Source organism: Gallinula chloropus (genome assembly GCF_964237585.1).
Source record: "Gallinula chloropus genome assembly, chromosome: 7".
In the NCBI taxonomy this organism is placed as follows: Eukaryota; Metazoa; Chordata; class Aves; order Gruiformes; family Rallidae; genus Gallinula; species Gallinula chloropus.
Genome location: NC_140092.1, coordinates 17,100,098 through 17,117,214, shown reverse-complemented (window position 1 = coordinate 17,117,214; position 17,117 = coordinate 17,100,098). Strand labels below are relative to the sequence as shown.

The 17,117-nt window shown below is 37.2% G+C and overlaps 1 protein-coding gene across 1 annotated transcript in view; it reads left to right on the top strand.

Annotated features, from left to right (window-relative positions):
• The window catches only part of FRYL (FRY like transcription coactivator), a gene marked incomplete at its 5' end in the record, with an annotated part of 94,051 nt that overhangs the window by 11,071 nt on the left and 65,863 nt on the right, over positions 1-17,117 (top strand). Inside the window, 10 exons of the mRNA XM_084266690.1 lie at positions 186-325; positions 775-871; positions 3,196-3,275; positions 3,742-3,822; positions 4,283-4,451; positions 5,506-5,598; positions 8,043-8,141; positions 9,589-9,690; positions 15,865-15,968; positions 16,599-16,707. Coding sequence (XP_084122816.1) covers positions 186-325; positions 775-871; positions 3,196-3,275; positions 3,742-3,822; positions 4,283-4,451; positions 5,506-5,598; positions 8,043-8,141; positions 9,589-9,690; positions 15,865-15,968; positions 16,599-16,707 — 1,074 coding nt within the window. The remainder of the gene's footprint in view (positions 1-185; positions 326-774; positions 872-3,195; positions 3,276-3,741; positions 3,823-4,282; positions 4,452-5,505; positions 5,599-8,042; positions 8,142-9,588; positions 9,691-15,864; positions 15,969-16,598; positions 16,708-17,117) is intronic.

Sequence of the window (17,117 nt, the reverse complement as noted above, 5' to 3'; positions counted from 1 at the left end):
AGTGTGTCATGCTTACTGTAATTGTCCTAGATGAAAATGATACATAAAATTCCCACTTTGTAAAATTATGCAATACGTGTGTTTCCACATTAAAAAAACCCAGCAAGCCATTTGAAAGAATGATTGTAATTCTAGGATTTTTGGATTGCTTTATCATGCTAAACTATTTTTCCCACTTTTTTCAGTTGATAAGCTCTATGAGCTCAGTAGCAGAGCACTGTCTCCCCTCCTTATTACGCACCTTGTTTGACTGGTACAGGCGTCAAAATGGAACAGAAGATGAATCTTATGAATACAGACCTCGGTCCAGCACAAAATCAAAGGGGTAAGAGTTTTCCTTGCAAAAGTTTGCGTGATTTTTGCATGCTGTCTTGTAAGAAAAAGTCATGCTTTGTAATTTTAAAGTACTTCATGTTTGGATCTGTCATGACCTGAATCTACATAGAAAGAGTATGGGCTTCTTTGAGGTAGTGCATTTAACTTGTGTAGATGGCATGCCTGAAGTGACTTAAAGATTTTTGGGATCAATGTACAGAAGGAAGGTGGATGCTGATAATTCCAAGCCAGTTTGTCCCCTTTTGAAATTGTTTTGGTTGTTGGCAGATCCTTTCAGGAAGGGGAAAGATGTCACTGCTGCATCAAACCTCAGTGCCTTTCTAGTCATCCATTTTCTGTACATCTGCAGTGATTGTATGAAAGACCTGTATTCCCATTTCCACAGTGTTTGTGTTCCATCTTGTGTGTGATATTCCTGTTTTTGATTTCTTATTTTAGGGATGACCAGCAGCGTGAAAGAGATTATCTACTTGAAAGGAGGGACTTAGCTGTAGATTTCATTTTTTGTTTAGTTTTAATAGAGGTTCTAAAGCAGGTAAGCTCTTTTGCTTTGACAAACTTCTTTCAATCTTTCCGTTTTCATGTCAGTTTTGATAATCTCCTTTAAATTTTTATATGTATGATGAGCATATGCAAGGCTGTAATTATGCTCCGAGCTGCAAAAAGCCTTTGGCTTCTTCTGTTTTTTCCTTTACATGCTTGTATTATCTCAGTTAGCATATCTTGGATCCACTAGGTCAAAGCTGCTGACGTACTGCAAAAAGCAAAACTAAAAAATAACATTTTGTTTATGTTCAGTACCTTTTGTCTGCTTAAACATTTTTCAAATACAATGGGCAGTCATTCAATGACAGGATTAAAATGCCACTTCAAAAAAAAAAAAGTTATGAAATTTTGCATTACCTTATGATGTAGTGCTAGACAATGACACACACAATTTCTGTTAAAACAACGTTTGCATTGGTATATGGCCAAGAGAGTAGAGTTTGGCTTCAAGTAGCTGCATTTCTTTTTTGCATTTTTTGGGAGGAGAAAAAGATTATTGTAAGAAAGAGTTTGAAACATTGAAGCAGACTTGATCAAATTTTGTGTTTCAAATATACAAGTAGTTTGTGTCTTTTATGTATAGATAGATGAAAAATGGCTTTCTGTACAAAGAAAAGAAAGGAGTATGGCTTAGTTTACAAATACTTTGCAGGAGATGTATGTTTATGTGGTGTGTATGGCATGTTTATGATACAGGGGAAAAGGAAAGTGGTAAAACAAGAGAGCTGCCTATCCTTCTCTGAGACGCTGACCAGTTATCCCAAGTGATGCTCCTGTACTGCATGCGCAGGGGTGCTGAGAGCAGTATTGAAACCATCAAGTGTGTTAGTGGTTCCTGTTCTCTCCCTGCCTAAATTTTCCATCAGTGCTAAAAAAAAGGGCAAATCAAGTAGATTGTTCAGGATTGCAGGGTTATTCTGCAGCCTTCTGTATTTTATCTGCAGCTTCTGTATTTTGAACTGGTACTAATTTTGCTGTTGAGTAAAGTACACGTTGCCAGTGATTCAGATGTCAGGAGAGGTGCCAGAGTTTTGGTCTGGAAGAGTCCGTGGTGACTCCTGTAACTGCTCAGTGAGCTTCTCATACATGTACTCCAGACAAGATAGGAATTTTACTGCTAAGGATGATTTCCTCTGATGAAAACTTGGAGTGGGCCACAAAATGTAACAGTAGTTAGGAGAATCCTTCGGTTGATTTAGTATTAAAAGTTACCTAAAGGAGGCATTGTATGTTCTGCCTGTAATGTGAAACTGCAGTTAGGCACTAAAAAAGTGCAGAAGGGATGCCTTTTATCAATAAACTGGGTTTAGAGGGTGCAAAGGGTATGATCCAGTCCTTGCTGTAATATGCACAGAGCAACCAGAGAGAGGGTGATAGACAGGACCTATGTAGAAACAAGTATCTTTTGCTCGAATGACTACGTATTACTCATTGTATGAATATGCGTGTGAATAGCCAGTTCCAGTAACTGGAAGTTGGTGGACAAATAGCTCCCTTGATGCAGAACAGTATGAGATTCTCATGCAATAAGCACTTAATTTTCTGTAGAGAAGACAGTTGTCTTTTATTCTAATATAGTTTAGTGAAATATTAATCACACTTAAGCAGTAATATTTAGTAGGGTCATCCTAGCCCCTACCTAAATTGCTTTGAAATTTCGGAGGCGTTATGGCTTCACTATTATATATAGTAACTTTTTAAAAGAGTACATTTGATTTTAAGCACATGTTTTCTTTCAAACCTGAGAAAAGTGGTGATGTCAAAGAAAACCTCAGTTAAAAGGGCATTCTAAATAATGCTTGGTTTTGGTTTCTCATCAAATTGTTACTTATTGCTAGGAAAATTTTTTGTATGTTTTGGATGCTTCCATCTGCAAAAGTCTGAAATGGAGATGAATATTTCTTCTGCATTCTTATTTTCCTTGTCATTGTCTTGCTTTATATTGAGATGAATTGCTTTTTGAGATTTAAATCTGATAAAGTAGCACAAAAGATGTATGGTTAACATAGTCTGATAAATTTTGGTGACAATTTTGTGGAATTTACATTGATTTAAATAATATGTTGTTTCTTTTATTAAGAATTTAATCCTTAGAAGCCAGTATGAGCTATTCTCTTCATAGAATGTCAGTGCAGGTTGTGTAAACATCGCAAAATTAGCTTGATATACTATGCCCACAGAGGGTGTGTCGTTTGACGGTGGTGGGGGAGATTTCTACAGGGCACCTCACACTACTGTTGATTTACTTCATACAGACATGAGTGTGTATGTACATGCGTAGCTACATACGTATAAATGATATCTGCATTTCAGATACCTGTTCATCCAGTGCCAGATCCTTTAGTACATGAAGTTCTAAACTTGGCTTTTAAGCACTTTAAACATAAGGAAGGGTAAGTTTCACTTGTGTACTTTAAAATATTTGCTGTGTGTTACCAGCCTGTACTTAATTGTTGTGGTTGTTTCTCCTTTGGCTCCCACTTAGCTTGTGGGTGACAGTACTGCAAGCAAACACTGATCTTTAAACTGAAAATACCTCTTGAAAGAACACAGCTGTATTCAGTAAAATTGCTTAGAATATACAGAATAGTTTGCCTAGCCAGACAGAGTAAGAAAAGTTGGAATTCAGATAACTATAGCAAACTTAGTATGCAGAATATGTCTCTTAGGTCTGCTCAGTGAAACTGCATCACTTTAAATGTCACCCATGCGTTTTACGCTCGACTTTCACTGATTTTTATGGTAATAATCTGCATTGCTGTGGAACAGGCTTTTTATTTGTAATTGAGAACATGCTTGGGGTTCAGAAGAATAAAGCTGTATTTAATACCTGGGTTTTTCTTCTCTCTCCCTCTTTAGGTATTCAGGAACCAACACTGGGAATGTGCATATTATTGCAGACTTGTATGCAGAAGTGACAGGGGTTCTTGCTCAGTCAAAGTAAGTTCTGTCTCTGATTCTTCTTGTGTTTGTGGAAAAGTGACTCTAGTCTTTAGACACTATTTGATATAGCAGCATTAATTTATGACCCACGTAACTAATTCCTTAATTGTCACATGAAGTCAGGTATAGTCTGGTGTGTCTGTCTCATGTTCCAGCACAAAAAAATTAAACAAATTAAGAAATAATCTTTAGTGCAATACTCAGTTGCTTTGCTGTGGACTTGTAGGTGCAGGGCAAGGCACCCTTATCAGTCAAAAGTTGTTAACAAGTGTATTCTAATGCGCTGATTGTCATAGCTACTCTGCCTAGATTTTAAGTATCAGAATTCGTCTTGCTTCTATTTCTTACTATAGGTAATGTTATCATTGACAAACTAAAGAAATTGCTTCAAAATTACAGACATCATATAAAAAGTAAGTAAGAATGGAAATAACTGCCATCTACATCTCTTGTTCAGGTTTCAAGCTGTTAGGAAGAAGTTTGTCACTGAGTTAAAGGAGCTGCGACAAAAAGAACAGAGTCCCCATGTAGTACAGAGTATCATCAGTTTGATTATGGGAATGAAGTTCTTTCGAGTAAAGATGTATCCCGTGGAGGATTTTGAAGCATCATTTCAGTTCATGCAGGTAAATGAGTATTACAGAAAACTAAAATGAGTGTAATTTTGATTGTTTAAGTCATGAAGCTACAATGATTCTGGCTGTAATCAGTCGCTCACTCTACTTCTGTGTCTCGTCCTTCATCCTTTTCTATTTAGTTCCTAAGTTCTCAGAGGCATGAATCATTTGTTTCTCTTCAGTTCGTGAATACCTAGCATAATGAGAAACCATTCTCAATTGTCTCAGCAACGTGGCAAACCTGTAGTACATGAATTTATCCAAGATAAAATGAAAATGGGCAGCAATCAAAATAATTTTCTTTCTTTATGGAAGCAGTGGGTTAAAGAAAAAATGTTACTTGACGTATCTTTTTTAACAGCTTGGTTGTCAAGAAACATTTTTGTTTAAAAAACCTCATCAGTTAATTTTCAGAGAGACTTAAAATCTCTTTTTGTGGATGGAAAATTATCTTAGTGAATAATTTGTCTATTCCACAGTAAGTGAAATTATTGCAACCTGGTCATAAATTTTATTAGAACTATTTAACAGCCTTTGACATTGATCTCAGTCTTGAAAAAACTAACATTCATGTAGGGGCTTTAGATTGTATCCAGAGTGGTCAGTTTGGTGCAGTGGAGTACACACACATATGTATGGATTATTTATTTCTCTGCGAAATTAACTGGGCATCAAAGTCATCTGGAAAATGAAAATGAGTGTATAAAAATACTTTTCTAGTGATTTCAATAGAGATAAGATTTAATTTTTTAAAAACTTCAGAATAATTAAGAAGTGCATATGTGTGTTCTTTTATATTCTGAATACTCTATTTTCTGAGTAGAAAGTAAATAGCTGTCTGGTATTACAAATGTTCTTTCAATTTCTTATGAATTGCTGGAGAAACAGATTTTAAAGTTTCTAATGTTTTGTAAAGTTGATATTGTTGAGGAATACACGACTAAATTAAACACATGGCATGTTTTATATTCAAACTGGCAATTAGCGTGATACTGCTAGTGGTTTTTATTGCATAGTGACATTTGTCTTCTTCTTTTCCCTAAAAATTCCTTTACTTACGAAGGAATGTGCTCAATACTTCCTGGAAGTAAAAGATAAAGATATAAAACATGCACTTGCTGGTTTGTTTGTGGAAATTCTCATCCCTGTGGCTGCTGTAAGTATTTTTATCCTTTCTTCCCTGCTCCCTGCCCTTCAATTAGGCTCTTATTCTTAAAATTGCTTCCATTAATCCTCATACTATTATGTTTTTACAGATTCAAAAAGACTTAAATAAATTACAAGGAGCTACCTAATCTTTGAAAGGGAAATGTGTCGGTGTGATTTGTGTGTTAGCTCAGTTGCTCTCCATTGCATAAACCTTCTTATCAACAGGTCTAACAGAAGTTAGGGCAGCTCAGTATATCTCAAGTTGACCATTTCCCACAAGTTCAGTTTCCCTGTAGTAAGATGGATAATTGTTGTGATTGTTGTCTAAAGTGATGGTTGTATTAGGAAATGCTGGGCCACGGTGTGTTCAGCACACTGTCCCAAAAGCAGCAGGTCATGGCTCCATGTGACACCTGATTATAGGGGCGTATCTTGCTATATAGCGAGAACTGAGACATACAGATCCCATTTTGTAGAACTGGATCTACAAAGACTGGCATGTTGGCTGGGGATCCCATCTAAGGAAGCTCGTAGGAAAAGAAAGATAAATCTCTGAACTCTGCAACTTCATTCAAATAGTTTGTCTTACCACAGGGAAATTATTCTCTCCCCTCACTTGTTTAACGGTTAGAAAGGAGACAGTCTTTCTTCTAAGACGTATCACAGAGAGGTGGTGTTAGTACCTGTTTATTAACCAAAGTCTTGACCTTACATGGGCATAATTGTACACTCCTAGAGAAGAATCACTTGTCCTGTTTGAAAGGGAATGAATTTCTCATTTTGAACTCGATAATTAATCAGTGCTTGGAGTAGGGAAAGTACTCAGCATTTAGGTGAAGACAAATATTAGTTTGCAAAATCACAATTTAAATATAGTGGAAACTGCACATACAGTAAGGTGGCAGAAACAGTTTGGGAACTGGGACTATCCAGTGGTAACTAGGGAGGCACACACACCGGCTGTGCAGAGTGTGTGCCTTTTTCTATGGATTGCTTCCTACAGGCATAGCCTGAATCAGCCCTTTAAACCGTTAGTGAGGGAGGCTTTATCTTGCCTTCTGACTCATTGGGTCTCCAATCATTCTGTGCAAATGGAGCTTCTTAAATAGAAGCAGAGCACCCTGTCCCCGCCTGCGATGCAGTTGAGAGGGTTAGTCATTCGCATGGGAGATGCGAGTGTGAATCTTTCTGAAGCAGGTGAAGGAACTGAATCGAGTTTTTTCTGTATCTTGGATACAGAAAATTGCTTAAGTGAGGAAGCTATTGGGGTTTTGGCATTTTGACTTCATTAATGTCATTCTCTTGCTTAGTCATTCCGGCATTTTTAAAATTTTGACCTGATTTGGACCCTGCAGGGATGACGGGTGACAGCCTGTTTTACAGCGGGGAAGTGAAGGCTGATGTGTAAGCCTGAGGTTATATTCCAAAGCAAGTGTGGTGCTGGCAACAACTGACTAATATATCCTGTGGAGCTAGCAGGGTACTGATCAACCTACAGCTAAAGAATAGCAAAACATAAATAATTCTGGGGTATGTAGGAAGTGATTTAAAGCAGAATCATTTTCTCAGTTCTTTAATTCTGGATTCGTACACATTACAGAGATATTATACACCATTTTTTTCATGAATGTTTTCAGAGTGTTCTTAATCTTTTATTAACACTGAATAATAAAAAACTTAATAAAAAATCACTTTATAGGGACGTGAGTGTAGAGGATCTCTTCCAGAAAAGCCAACCCCTGCTTCCAACAGCACATCCTGCCAGTTCAATAAATAAATCAAAAACACTTTATTAAACAGTAGGTTGAGAATAATGTTTAAATGGATCATCACAGGTAACCAGAGAGAAGCCTGAGAGACTTGCAGGGGTTTAGATGAGGGAGGTAGCTGCCTGGTTTGTGGAAAGAAGGTTGTTCCGTAGGCAAGGACAGGGTAGGTAGAAAAGGTGTAGGGCCCCATTTATCTGTTCCATTAATTCTGAAGACCACTAATGTGGTAGGTTGGCTGGTTATCCTGTGTAGCATTTCCTGCATTTCCAATTTTCAGAACTGAGGGACATAAAAAAACCAGGGGAGTGTTAGAGGGGAACAGTGGAAAAGTTATGGGCGTTATTCCTTTAAATATATGAAATTGTACTTCAAAGAATTTCAGTTTTTATTTGTTACTTGGTGGCAAAATACTTTTTCTTCTTTAAGTGTGGAATACAGGCCACATTCTTTAAATAGTGGGGGTTTTAATGGGTTTGGGGTTTGTTTTGGGGTTGTTTTTAGTGTATGGTTGTAGTGTATGACATGATTTCTTCTGTTTATGTTTTCAATAAATATACTCAGATACATACCTAATGTGAAATTTAACTTTTGAATGTTGTTGAATTCATGGGCGTCTTAATGTATACTTGAATTTCCGTCTGTATAAAATTTTAAACCCATTTATGTCTGTATTTTTTAATAGGCTGTTAAAAATGAAGTGAATGTGCCGTGTTTGAAAAATTTTGTGGAGATGCTTTATCAGACTACCTTTGAATTGAGTTCAAGAAAGAAGCATTCACTGGTATTTTAAAGAAATATTTCAACTTCTCCATTTTGCTTATCTTAAACTTTTCAGCTAGTGCATTATATGAGGAAAGCTAGCTACTGAATCAATTAAAATCTTAACCCCTTAGTTCAAGTACAATTAAATTCACACCACGTATGTACACTTGCTGTAATTTAGATTTGTTTCTTTGTGCAAGATACATACTCTGGTCTCGCTTGAGAGATTGTCTTGAAACCAATGATTGGTTTTGTTATTTTAGTGGGCATTAGAGTTCTTTAACCTGACGTCTCTTCTAAAAAGAGCTTAGGTTCAGGGAGACTGTCTATTTAAATTGTGTTTAATTGAAAGGTCAAAGTGCCAGACAAGACTTTTTGAGCAAAATAACAGCCTGCTCTGCCTGTTCTCTCCTCATACACTTCGTTTTTCTGTTTTTCCCCAATAGTTTTAATTATCTCTTTTTTTATATATATATATAAATACCTGTGGGTTTCCCCTGCCTGACTGCATCTTAGCAAGGATATAAATCTCTTATTAATGGCAGTAGTTGGTAATTCTTGACGAACATGGCAGACCTGTTTCAAATTGTTTCACTTCACTTTGCTGGAAATGTGGAGCTAAATTTTGCATTGTAATTGGCATAATCATTAAATGCAAGTGAATTTAAAATTATCTATCTTCACTTTCATGTTGGGGATGAGCTTTAATTTCTAGTATTCTGAGCATATAAAGCATATATCATTGTACATGCTTAAACTCCTTATGTAGTCACAATGTCTTTGGTTTATGAAGTCAGAAAGTTTGTTACATCAGGATTACCTATTCATGCTCATTCTTTAATTTTGCTTCATAGCAATATAATCCACAGTCAGATTTGGCATCAGTCACCATTGTGTATTCTGTTAAAGTATGTGGTGTTTAAACAAATCTTGCGTTACTAAAGCAAAGTCACATCAGCCTGCTTATTTACAGAGGTTATTAAATTGTGCTTTGTTCCTTACTAAAAGTAGACCTTGAGGAGAAGTAATATTTCTAACAGCCTAAAACCTGCCTCATTTTTTTTACTGAGTCAATGATGTTTTTCTTGGATATTCCTCTTGGAGGCAGTTCCCTCTCCTATCATATAGGACTCTATGAATTGAATCGTGTGGTTGCAGGAAGAGAGTGAATATTGTAGGATGGGTGAGATCTGCTCGCAGTTGTTTGAGATCAGGCCTTGCTAAGGGATAAGCTTTACCATGGTCCTTCTGCCCTGATCTTATACCACGAGCTGTTTTGGCACATGGGTTGTACCCAGTGCACCATACCTGGCACACTTGCCCTGGTGTGGGGGAGAGGCTGCTGTGCAACGTTAAAACTGTGAGAGCAAGAGACAAGAACTTGTGAGACTGTGTCTCATTCTCAGTGTACCTTGGGAGGTCTGCAAAGAGCAATTTGATCAATTCTTTTTCCCCCCTACTCATAGGCTTTGTACCCATTGATCACCTGCCTGTTGTGTGTCAGTCAGAAACAGTTTTTTTTAAATAACTGGCACGTTTTCCTGCAGAACTGTTTGTCACATCTAAAGGTAAGACTCCTTTCCAACTCAGGAACTATCACAAATCAATAGTATTTATTCCAATATGTTATCGGCATCCTGATGCTAAATAAACAATGGATATTTGGCTATTTAAAAGGACACTGTGATTTTTATTTATTTATCTCTTTTTAATTAAATGTCTAAAGTCCCCATTAGCATTAAACTTAGTAGTAAGTTTTTGCGATGCACTGTAATGCAGGAAATAGATGTGGCCTTCTTGGAGGGACCATCGGTTTTATTGCATAAAATCTGCAGGAGGAGAAGTACCATCTAATAAATGCTGTTGATGCCAGGGAGAGTACAAACTCTAATTCTTCACATGCAAATTATATGTGAGAAAATAAATGGCTTATCTACTCCTCTGAGTAGTATGTATAGTAACTTCAAAAGTTGTCTCTCATGTTTGCTTGTTAAAGGAATAGAAAATGAATTGGGGGGCCAGAAAAGGTTATATCTACAGCCTCTGATATCTATTTTTCAGATAAAAATTACAGTGTCCCTTTAACTCTTAGCTTCAGTTGATAGCATTGTAAACGTGAATTGATTAATAAAGAGATCAAAATACTTAGAAATTGGGGATTTGTTTTAGTGACTTTCTTGTAGCATTACTTGTTGTACATGTTCTTTCCTATTTTGATTAATGTAGTTCATGATTTTTATATTGATTTTGATAATTCTAATGAATTCTTTGATCTGCCTTCACTATATTCATTCTGGTTAGGTACAAGTGACAATTCTGAAGTTTTTTAGTAAAAATATGTAAACCATCATGAAGTCAGGAGGAAACAAATTTAGCTGCTTGGATTGTTTTTTAAGGATCATTTTGTTTTCACGACATCTTTCACACCTTTCTGTTGCTTGTTGGGTTTTTGTATATTTTTCATCTAACATTTGCAGTTCTTTTGCAATATTTGCCTTGATTTTTGTTTTGATGTTTATTTTGCTTACAGAGGCTGCTTTTGCTCTTGTTTTTAAAGCTTTTAAAAAAATAAATCTTGGACTCTAGGAGTTGCGTTTTTCTGGCATAACATCCATTGCTGATAATGGATGTATTAAAACCATAAATGCCAGTGAGTTTAACTAGTAGTTGCTGAGCATGCATTTTATATTTTACTTAGTTTTGTTAACCACTAACAACTTAACACATTTACTGTAAGGCTCTATTCAGCAGAAATTTGACAGGAATTTCTGCAACTCAGAATTTGCAGTGTTATGATGCTGTGCCATCAGTGAGTCCTGTAGGGTGTTTTATGGCTTGGTTTAACTTGGCCCACCATATACTATTGGGTTTTTGGGTGCCTAGCTTGTTCAGAAACTTTGTTGAGTTTATTCTTGAAAAGTACACCCCCAGTGTCCTCATGTGTCTTATGAATTAATGCGGGGTTTTTTTCTTGAAGCTAATTAAATGCATGCAGTCTATAATAAGTAATCTCATTAATTTAGAAATCTGAATTTCACAGCAGTTTAGTCTTTTAGATTTCCCCTTCATGATTTTGTTTCCTGATTTCCTAATGATTGAAGTTTTGGGGTTGTTTTTTGCAGTTACTTAAATATGTAAAATGCAAGGATTCAACATCCATTGTCTCCTGTGTCTTTGTTATTTAATCAAGTAGTTTTGAGAGTGGTGGGGAATACTGAAGAGGATTTTCCACCCCCTACTACGTTAATTAAAATTAACAAATTAACAATTGAGGTAACAACACTCAGACCCTGTCACAGGGATATTCTGTGACAAGTACAGGTGCAAAGCACTGAGAGGTAATGTAAGTCGTGGGTTCAGGTGCTCCATTTATTCCCCAGTGACGGCCCCGTGCAGACCCTTACCTAGCAATAACCACTGTGAGTTCACACTTCAGTGGCAGGAATATGCAGTTTCCCATTTGCCATGGTGTGAAAGCTCATGTCTTGGCAGTTGCATCTTAGGATGTGATGTATGGCATATTCATACCCTGCTTTACCCTGCAGTGTGTGGGTGCCACGTTGTACTTGATAATGCTCCTGAGAGTGCTCTGCAATACTGCAGTATTTATTGCCCTTGTGATCTCTCTGCACTGGGCTCAGCGCACACTGTTAGTTATACTCAAAGCAGGCTTATCCTAGCTTTGCTGAAAGGAGGAGGCCTAGGTTTGGGGGTTTATATCTTTTTTTCTTTCCTGCTGTCACTGTTACAAGGAAGAATTAAGTAGCTCTGGGTCTAGATCGATGCTAGGAGCAGATAAATGAGCAGTAGGAGTCAGTTTAGACCTGGAGTGTACCAAGGGTGTCTCTGGGCATATGTATCACTGGTCTTGTCCCACAAAGTGGTTGGGATGCTGTTTCAGCACTGAGCCCAGCAGCACGTGTCTTTACACCCTCTAGTGTAGGCAGAATACTGAATTTGTTAAGCAGACAGTGACACCGGGTCAGTATCATAAAACATTCTGCTTACTTTTTTGAGTAGTATTTAGATAGACTGACTTTAGCAGGTTTGTCAGAAAGCTGATAGATTCTTGGATGAAGCCAGTGTCGTGGTATCCTTACCACCTCTTCTGGGGAGAGGAAGGAACATGTAAAAAAGCTGCAGAAATGGGAGAGAAGAGTGTCTATCATTCTGCACTAATGTTGGGTGGAAAAGAATAAATTTTTTTCACAGTTTAACCTTAGTATCTCTTACCACAGAACCTTGAAAGCTGGAGAAACGTTTTCTGCCGCTGTAGCAAAACCTGTATTTCTACTGAATAGAGTCCTTACTAGACAGCTATCTGTTGGTTTTGTGCTTTTTTTTCATCTAACATGCATGTGCCTCCCATTCTCATGTTTGTTATGTTTTGCTGTCTCACATTGCTTTATTTAGATGCCATCTAACAACAGTATCAGAAAACAAATAGAAACACTGCAGGTGAGTTAATATGTTGCTATAACTCAGTGAATTGTTGCTTTGTCTCATGTAAATACTTTGTTTTGGTTTTTATGTTAATTGTTGTATTTTGTGCTTTCTTTGTAGAACTCCTGTTAGTAATGTTAAGAGGACTAAGAATAGCTAGTTTCAAAGATCTATTTTGCTGGCTAGGAAGCAAAGGAGAAAGATTAGAAAATTGTCTAGCATCGGTTTTTCCTTGAGGGTGATAATGTGGATGGGTGAGATCGAGTATCAGTATCACAGCTAGTTTCCCTGAAGAGCTGTCCATGTTTCCACTGAAGTAAACTGCCTATTCAGATACATGATTTGGTTTTTTTCTGTTAATTCATTTAAAAGAGTGTCTTGCATGTGAGCAAACTTGAAAGCATTTTCACAATTAAAAGATGTGAAGCTGATTTACTATAATGACTTGCAGTACACTAACTTGAAAGACTTTTACACTGTTGGTTTTGCAGGTTTTAAAAAGTAGAAATTGTTTTAGTTCAGAACAGAAGAAAAGTTTTAACATCAGTGTTTAAAAGTACTTTCTTCAGTAAGTGACTACATTTGACTAACATGGAAAAAATGCTTTTTTTTCTTGCTTTCATTGAGATACATTTTGTTGACTCATCTTAATGTGTCATGTAAGACCACTATAGATTTGCCCTTCTTTTTGGTTTTGTAACAGTGATACAGCTCTTGATCACATATTCCGTAGTCCACTGATTGAATTAATGTTAAAAGTTTTAGTTTTTTAATCAGAACTCTGCTTGGAAAAAAAGACCCCACACTGTGCTTTAAAATCTGATAGGCATTGGCTGAAGTGCCTGAAATTCAGCCAGGTTGGTTGGTAAATTGTACAGACAAGTATTCTAATTGCAAGGACAAAAGGAAATACAGACATATTAACGCAGAGTATCCAAGAAGTGTGCCACTGATGCGACCCAAGAAGCCATTTTCTTCTAGCATTTTTGTTAATTTTCCTAGTGACAGGAAGATATAATGAAAATCTTCAGTGCTTAAGAAATTAGGAGTACTGCTGTATTCATTTTTTAACCTTTTAAAAGAAGCAAATGCCTCCTCATGATTCGGTTTTTAACAAAGTGAATTTTAAGTTAACTAATCAGAAGTAGCTGTATTGGGTGGTAAACCTCGTAACACATGGAACGTGTTGACACGTTACAAAATAGGTGCTACCCTATACCATTTTTTGACAAGATGATTTAAAGCAAATAGTAAATTTTGGGTTTTCTTCTGGACCTGCACATTAAGTTCCCCTTTGGATTATCAGAGATTAGGAAACTGGAGCATTACTTAGTTCTAGACAGTGCATTTCAGATAGACTTGGATAATACGTGTACCACTGAATTCAGCAGCCTACTTTGAACATCAAGAACTGTTTTCCTGCAGGTTAAATATTATAAGTAATAATATCAGGGAAGGGTGGGTTGCGGTTAAAGTTGATTAAAATCAACGAGTTTTACCCTTTTTTACAGTTGAGTGTTCTCTTCTTCCTCACAGTAGCACTGCTGGTAAATGAACTGGCCAGTGGGACAGTTATATGTCTGAGTGCTAACCAGGGACATGCCTAACTGTTTGCTAGTTAGATTTTGTCCAGATCACCTTCTGAAATCTACATGCTGCCAAGTTGCAGATGTGCTGATTCAGAGGCGATGGCAGGAACACCTGCATCTGTATGTGAAGGGAAGGGTGGAGCAGCATTATCACTGACATGGGCTGGGCTCAGCTATTCCCTCTAATATTCCGAGGCAGTTGCATATGTTATTTGTCTGTGAAGTCCCAGCTTTGCCTCTGTGAGTTTTGCGATAGGCTTTTAGCCTTTCTTAAAGCTGCCCAAACAAATAGTCCCAACCCACTGGTGTTAAAGCCATCCAAATTACTCTTCTTTGTGTGGTCTGTTGCCCAGCCACAGCCATGAAATCGTTTGGATTAATTTACTTGTGTGAATTGAACTTTCTTACTGCTAGAGTCAGTGCAGAGAGGGCAGTGAGACTGCAGATGAGGGAATTAAGGATGAGACCCTCTCATTTCACACAGTATGGTCTTAAATCCACTTACACCCTTTGTGAAACTGCAGCCTGCTTGTCCTGGGAGGACAGAGTACTCTGCTATGTTTGCTCACTGGCTTGTGGTAGAGGCGACAAAATGTGCAATGGGTTAGGGTCAAGCCATCATACAGATAGGTCCTGAAACTTCACGGAGATTGACAAATTCACAGATTTTAGGGATTGAAAGGGATCTCTGGAGATTATCTAGTGCAACTTCTCTGCTTGAGCAGGATCATGTAACACACAGAGTTTGTATTTTGAGGGTTCTTTTGGGGTTTTTTCTTGCTGCTTTTGTTTGGGTTTTTTGTTTAATTTGTTTTTAGCTAAGAGAATGCCTAAAAAGATGATAACTGGGAATAATGTATTCAGTTCATAAGCTTATACTTACGGTCAATTCCAGGAGTCTTGCTGGAGACTTCAAGATGATAAATACACCAAAAACTAGTTGTAAAAGGGAGTGCTGGAGTTACTATGAGTAATGTTAATTACTTGCTGTTTTACACAGTGGAAGAGCTAGGAGGAGCAAAACTAAACTCTTAGTAGCCTTAAAAATAATTATTTGTTTTTCATTCAATGCATAATTCAAACTGAGTTATGCCACAACAGTTTGTATTGATTCAAGAAAAAGCTTAATAAAATCCATTGGAAGTGAGTAAACACTAACAGAGCCCACAGGAAACTGCAAAGCTGGGGTGAAGCCTGGAATGCACACCCAGAGAAGCATCTTTGTCTGCCTGCTCTGTTTTGCACTCTCTTCTTCTGCACCTGCTGCTGTCTGCTGCCATAAACTGAATGCTGGATGTAGACTGTGTGCCTGATCCAAAGCAGCTGCTCCCATACTTCGGACAAACTGAAAGTTAATTTGCTCTGTAGTAGGTGTTTGTTACCAGTGGTTTTCCAGGAAGAGTTCTTGGAAGCAATAGACGTTGGCATTCATCTCAAGAGGAATATCTGCTTTTAAGTTACTCATCTGCTCTGAGAGTGAGGGATGTGTAAAATAATCTAGAATTACTAGTTAAATATTCAGACAGCATTGGAAATATGCAATACAGAGTTGTTTTCTGAAAACACATTGATATTTGTTGTCAGTATTAAACACATGAGTTTTTATTGTTTAAAAAAATTGAAAATATTCTCAAAAGTCTAAAGAGTAGTAATAGAGTTTTCTGAGTGTCTGAGGGGCAACAGTAACTGTGTTTTTTATTTGTTTTACAGAATAAAGATCCCAAAATGTCCCGAGTTGCACTGGAATCTTTGTATAGGTTATTGTGGGTTTATGTTATTAGAATAAAATGTGAAAGCAACACTGTAACTCAAAGGTAAGTTCATAATGCAAAGGAGTTTAAACTGTTCATTGGTGGTGTCATGTTGTGTGTGTGTCCCCGCCCAGTGGTCTCAGAAGACATCTTACAACCAGCTCAGGGATGATGCAGTTGGGTAAACAGGGGAATAAAGACTGCATCTAAATAGAGAAGACAGTAAGAATTCAATTACTTGGAGGAGGAGAAGGAAGAGTCTCTGATTGCCTTTGCCGGGATAGAAGAGGGCAGAGAGATAAGAAGCAGATTTAATAAGGTTAAAAGGCACTAATGGTACCATAACAAATAGTGTCTGAAGTGACATCACTAACTATGGGCTGGAAATGAAAATGTTTTCTTTATAAATCAGGATTACGAGATTTTGGAATACTCAATCAGAATTTGACCCTCCTCCTGACTTTTTTTACTAGTGTAAAAGAGGGTTCATTTCTAAATGAACCCATGATGCGGCTGCCTGTGACAGTGGAGGGCTCCACCTGTTTGTAGGTGGTCCTACCTTCCAAATCCTTCTGTATTACTTAGTGGTAACCTCACCACACTCTTCCAGATTTGAACTGTAGCATTATGCCATTAAAAAACGTGGGGTTTAAGTGTTTTTTAAAATTTCTTTTTATTTCTAAATCCTTGTAGCCGTCTCATGAGCATTGTTTCAGCACTTTTCCCAAAAGGATCGCGTAGTGTGGTCCCACGAGACACACCTCTGAATATATTTGTGAAGATTATTCAGTTCATTGCTCAGGTAAGTATATGTCTAGGTAGAGCTGTAATAGTGGAACAAACATTATTTGGAAGAAATACAAATTTAAGATTAGCTATTGAATGATTTGCATTGAATTAATGGCCTTAATCTTGATTAGGATTTCCCTAAATATGTATACCAAATAAAATTACTCACTCTCTTCCTTCTAGTGGCAAAATTATTTTACATTGATAGGCACATTTGTATTACTACCAGTGTGTGTGTGTGTGTATAGACACACACATGCACGCTCTACTATAATTAATATATTCTACTATAATATTTTTACAAGGGACAAGGCATTCGAACATTCACTTATATTTAGCCTGGAGACTGGACTCTGTAGACAAAAAGAACATGGAATGCATGCAATATTGTGTGGTGATTTATATTATTTTAGGTGCTTCTGT